The sequence below is a fragment of the Papaver somniferum genome, chromosome 10 (assembly GCF_003573695.1).
Source record: "Papaver somniferum cultivar HN1 chromosome 10, ASM357369v1, whole genome shotgun sequence".
Taxonomy (NCBI): domain Eukaryota; kingdom Viridiplantae; phylum Streptophyta; class Magnoliopsida; order Ranunculales; family Papaveraceae; genus Papaver; species Papaver somniferum.
Genome location: NC_039367.1, coordinates 130,920,597 through 130,926,618, shown reverse-complemented (window position 1 = coordinate 130,926,618; position 6,022 = coordinate 130,920,597). Strand labels below are relative to the sequence as shown.

The 6,022-nt window shown below is 37.3% G+C and overlaps 1 protein-coding gene across 2 annotated transcripts; it reads right to left on the bottom strand.

The window, feature by feature from the left end:
• Nucleotides 1-3,703: 3,703 nt before the first annotated feature.
• LOC113318423 lies at nt 3,704-5,212 on the bottom strand. 2 transcript variants are annotated; one of them, XM_026566591.1, is made up of 2 exons: nt 3,919-5,212; nt 3,704-3,824 (listed from the first exon to the last, which is right to left on the bottom strand). In XM_026566591.1, exons 1-2 carry the CDS (start codon nt 5,135-5,137, stop codon nt 3,778-3,780), a joined length of 1,266 nt encoding a protein of 421 aa, XP_026422376.1. In that variant the 5' UTR covers nt 5,138-5,212; the 3' UTR covers nt 3,704-3,777. The 2 variants fall into 2 exon arrangements, with proteins under 2 accessions (XP_026422376.1, XP_026422377.1); XM_026566592.1 differs by having other exon boundaries at nt 3,765-3,821.
• Nucleotides 5,213-6,022: the final 810 nt, after the last annotated feature.

Genomic DNA, 6,022 nt, shown 5'->3' with positions numbered 1-6,022 from the left:
AATTTAAGATTGCATAGTTGGTTTATTATTAAGTTGTATGTATTTGAATTTGAGTTTGGAATTCTTTGGTTGGGTATGCTGTATATGATTGTGGTGATAACTATACATGGTTTAGGTGGTCTCTTAAATGAAATTGTTGAGATGAGTTTAGTTGTGGTGGTGCTGTATAATTTCAGGGTAAGTTCATTCATTTGAACTCAGTTGAATGAAGTGATACTGCAGGTGGTGATGAAAATGATTGTGATTGGTGGTGTTGTGGACTGAAAATATTATTATGAAAGGGTTAATGGTTGTTGTGTATGTTGGTAGGTTAAATGAGCTGAGATGATATTGAGTCATGAGATACTACATCAGGTAACTGTAATTTAGAATGTTGGTGGTTGTCTAGTGAATTATAGTTGGGTCTGCTCAGACTTGCTGGGGAATTAGATGAATGAATTGGGAATTGGCGAATGTTGAGTGGATATGACAGCCATGAAGTGAATTGTGTAAGGAGAGTCGAATGTGAATTTAGTGGTGTTGTTGGTGTTGAGAATAGAACTGCAGGTGAAGAAGAGATGAAGTTGAATGGACTGATTGTCGCAGATGTAGATGATTATACTGAGTTATAAGTTGTTGTGGTTCTGTTTAAGTTACAGGGGATATCGGTGGCTGGTGGAGGTTTAGAAACTATAGGTGTTGGTGTTGTTTGTGTGTTTGGGAGTCTGCAAACAGGGAAGGTGTAGCAAAGATGGTAGTTATAGGATTATAGTTAGTGATTGTTGTGAAAAGTTTAAAGCTGCAATTGCAGGTAATTATAGTTTATAATTGTAATTGAAATTTGAAGTTGAGTGATTTTATTGATGTATTATTAGTTTGATGTTGAACTTGAGTTAGAATTGTGGAGTTAAGAGTTTTGGTGTTGCATCATGATGGTGCATTAGAGTTCTTTGGCCTGAGTAATGGCTCTGGCCTGTGCAAAGGCTTTAGCCTTGAGCCTGGTTGTTTAGTTGATGTCTGACTGATTTACCCTAGCTGACTCGGTTAATATGACTGAGTTGAATCGTCTTGACCTATCTGAGTCAGTCTAGTTTACTGAGTTGACTCTATTTGACCGATTCATCTATTTAGACCTGGACCAGTTGACCTTAGACTTGACCTTTACTGGACGTTGACTGTTAGTTGAATCTTTGACCGTCAATGACTGTTAGTTGACCCAGTTGGGTCATGCCTTGTGTAATGGGCTTGTTTAGTGGACTTGAGCTTACGGCTAGTTTTACTAGTCCGTTGATTTGGACCTCTTATGGCCTGAGTTAGCTTTTGATTCTAAAGTTGTAGATATTTTTAAGACTTAGCTAATGGACTTTAGAACCAATCTTATTGAATTAGTAAACCTTAGATATGCTAAAGATGGAGAATGAAAAGGTGTAAAGTCATAAATGGACTTAGAACCATTAGATAAACATGTATGATTTATGTGTGAGCCATTTCGGCTAGATTCTTAGAGTTCTTGTGTGATTAACAGTTAGTTATTAACAACTATCGAATCAAAGGATGAACCAGTGGATCGTGGATCTCGAGGTAGGCGAGGCTTGTCATCAAAAGAGGTGGGAATCGATAACGAACTCTCTTGTATTCATTATTGTTTTACAAATCAATCTTGGTGTTGTGAAATTCATGCATATCTTTGTGTGCTCTGTGTGGTATGAGATGTGTGCGAACACAATATCAGTATTCTATGGCTAGGGCGATACACCGTAATATTAAACGGCTAGGGCGATACACCGCAATATTAATCTTCCTTTATATATTCAGTATTCTATGGCTAGGGCGATACACCGCAGTATTACCTATTCGGTGTGGAATTGGCATCAATATTACTCTTCCCTTATGTGCGGCAACACACATCTCATACATGGATGTTTACTGTTATTTATGAATGTCTTTGAAGAAGTTTCTACATTTTGTTTTCTTGTCTTTCCTTGTATTACCGACTTTCGATAAAACCTGCATTGTTTTCGAATCATACTAATGATTACTTGAAAGCTAGTTGTTATTCCTACGAGGCACCCCTTTTAAGGATGATGTGCTCACTCATTCCCACTTTCAGTTTCAAAGACAGATCAGAGTTGTGCAGTGAAAGCTTCGAGGAGTTGAGCCCGTTAGTTGGTTAACTTCTACTATGTTTATTATGTTGCATATTGTATTTGTAAACCAAATGACAATTGTATATGTATCATTGGAGAGGAATTCTTATTTATATATTTTTGACCGGGGCTAGTTTTTGGGTTAAGTTTTTGTAGCATACTTCTTAATTGTTTGTTTAAGTATTGGATTTAGATTCTTAGTGCCTTTTTATTTAGTTGATCTCTTGGATTAGTCAGCCGCTAGCTTTGGTGGCGCTACAATTTTGATCCCTATAAACCCTTAATGATCGATAACAACGAGCTAGGCAATATAAACCATTAATGATTGTGCTTTTCCTGTACCTTGGCAGTTCTGAATTGCAATCCTCAAGCATAATTGTACCTCTTAATGCCTGACTCTTGTTTGCGGCTTCCCATATCTCGATTCTGCTAACAATTTCAAGAATATTTTGAGCCCCTCCTTTGTTGATTGACATGATGACAACTTCAGCTACCTTGTCTTCCACTTGTAGCACTACTAACTTTCTCTCCTTAACTAAGGTGGCCTTCAATTGTTTATAAACGACTCTTCCCATGTAGAAATAAAATTCCATAATCATGACCACAGTTTTAAACAAGCTGTCTAGTACTACCCAGGTTTACCACGTCTCCTTTGTGACACCACCACCTTGCCTTTCATAGCTAATGTCACATTCAATTGTTTGTAATCGGCTTTTCCCAGGAATATGTGAACTGCCAAGCTACTTGCAACCGGTGTATCGTAATACAACTTCGTATATGCTGCATTGATTATCTTAGAATTTGTCACTGTGTCTACTTGCATTACTTCATGACCTCTGCCTTTTGTCTCTTGCTGGACTGCAACTCCGAATTGGTACATCAGGATCTTGCCACTTAGAGCTGTGCTTGAGTTTGAATTCCCTCAACTCTATGACCTTTTCCATAAAAATTTGAGTAAGCATCTTGACAAACAGGTCCTTAATTACCTCTTCCCTCACAAGAAACGCTGTGCAGCGATACTCCTCATTTGCTTGATATACCAAACCCCATACACAGCTGTAACAAGGAAGTAGATAACGAGCAGTATGAAACTTGTATAAACCCACCATTTGGGTGCAACAAGAATAAAAGCACCGAGCACAGTAAGGCGAGTATAAACATCTCCAAGTGTAATAAACAACTGATATAATTATTTTCCCATGAATCGAAAAACTATCATAAACTTCAGATGGAGGCAATAAAAGATGCAAGAACCCAATTTCTAAAAGATAAATATGAACCTTCACAACTACGGGAATTGAAAAAAGAAGCATCAGTAGATAAAGAAATTCATGTAAAGGTATTGGCAGCACCTCACCATGTCTATGTTCTCCAGCATCAAAGGTCAATAATACACCCAATATGACCCTAGTAGCATCAGCTAAACCCTTCCAATTCCGATGCATCTTTGCGAAGTGAGTGAACCAATTAATCCGGGAAATATGTATAAGAATCACCTTATGATGATATTCGTAAAACTCTATAAAATCACCTGCTGCATGTTGCAAATCAGAGAACCCATAGAGAACATACTTAAAACTCTTCAATTTAACCCGAAAAATATTTCCTGAGCCAAGGTATAGGACTGCAATCCCTTCATGCAAACCATACTTTAGCAGCAAGAATAGAAACCGTGTGCCACCACCCCAACACCATCTTCTAGTATGATGCAGTGCATAAAAGAGTTCATGAACTTGCCCATATGTACTTTCATTTGGCATTGGAAGTAGTAAATTAGTGTGAAGAGCCTTACCTTGATGTAGATTTTGAGCCAACAACTGGCAACCATCACCCTTTTCGACCTCTTTCGCCAGCACAACGACAATTGATCCCTCAAAAAACAAAGCTGATGGGTACCCATGTTGGCCAATAAGCTCATTAACATATTCCAGATAATATTTATCCACGAGAGAGTATAAAGTATTTTCGAATATAATGTTTCTCTGTGACATTTTGACAAGCAGCTTACCACTATCACCATAGTCACTCTTTTGAAGAAACATCAGTACAACTGAATTAGGAAACAAGGAATATGAGGCATACCCATGTTTAATGACGAGCATATGCATAAAATTCTCCTTGTAGTAAGCCATTAAAAGGGAACAAACAGCGAGTACAAGAGAGCCAGAAGCAGTGACATAAAAACACAATGCATAATCACCAATAAAATCAAAAAAATCCATAAGAAGTATAAATAAATCCGAATTAACCTTATAAGAACATAAACTATACTTATCAGAAAAATATGAATTCCCCTTAATGAGTTGAAATCCTTTTCCACGATCGAAGTACATTCTAGTATTAGCAAGGAGAAGAGTAAAACGATTCTTACCACTTAGCTGGTGGTAATTTAACATCAGCTCCTTCAAGAGTTTAAGATTCAAACAACTAACCCTCATTGTGAGCTGGTTATGGTTGTTGAAGACCCTTATCCATTTACTGAAAACGATTTCAGTGAGAGAACCCTTAATACAATTGGAATTATTCGAATTGGGAATGAGTTGTACCTCCTGAGGGTCACAATTTACTGATTCGTCTAGTTCTTCCAAGAAAAAAGAAGGAATCAATTCTAAATCTAGAGAATCATCTTGTTCTTCAAAGAAATAAGAAGGAATAATCAACTCGAAATCAGTTTCGTCTTTCTTTTCAGCAACACCTTTAGCTGCATCAACTAATTGTTCTACTGATGATTGTGGCTGAGTTGATGCAATAGCTGTGATGAAAGGTCCCAACTCTTCCGCTGTGGTTGAAATGAGATTTTCCAACTCATTCTCGGTGATCGAAATGAGATGCTCCGTTTTTGAAAGATTAAACTCTCGATCTGGTGAGATTTCAGTAAACATCAACCTTTGTTTCTCCATTCCAAGAGCACATAAGTTGCTCCTTACATTACTGATCTTGGTATACGCCGCCCATTGAGCCGATAACTCCCCCATTACAGAGCACGCACAGAAAAGACTGGATGATACCATTGTTATGAACCTGCTTGTGATATTCAATAACTCAAAGCATAACTAACCACTGCAACCACACTGGACTCGGTTTCCTCTTCTATTCATTTTCATGAGTTCCTTACAGAGACTGATAAAACAGTATATATAGAGATGAAGCCCTAACTGAAAGAGACAAAACATCTACTCCCTACACGTGGTCAAGCCAGCACCACAGGTTAACTAGTTAACTTAAAACTAAAGTAACTAATTAGCAGACATTTGGACTAATGACGCCTGTAATTTCTTACTCTAGGCATCCCAGAAACTCCTAAAAGCAGCCACTCAGAACAGGCACATTACAGAAAGATAAATCCGTTTTTTTTCAGTGATTGTAAGTTTAATTCAAGTATATCTTATTTCATATATCTAGATAACTTTTAATACTCTTTGTAAATTTGAGATTGTCAATTATAGATTTTTGGTTGCAGAAACCACGTTGTAAGTATATCCTACGGATATTCACAAAACCCATTTTTGGGAACCAAGTTCATGTTGAAGGGGTTGTATTCAGTAGAAGATTTACCCTTGATGTATTTTTTAGAGAGGGACGAGGAACTAGCTAGGGTTCAGTTAGCAGCTTTTGGTTTGTTGAACAACGGGGGATCAGGTTCGGAAGGTTTTTTTCCAGCTTCAGTTTCATCATGCAAGTTTCTTGAAGGTGATATATCATAATTCTTTGGTAAAGGTATTTCGGCGACGATATGGCCGAATTTTTCCATGATTCTTTTTCATTCTCTGCCAAAAATGAAGAATATAGAATAAATTTAAATTGGAAATATAAGCTAAACCAAGTGAGTGTATTCAACTAACTTTTTTTTTTGTACTCTTAAGATCGTTGTACGTAGCAATAGGGTCATAATCAGC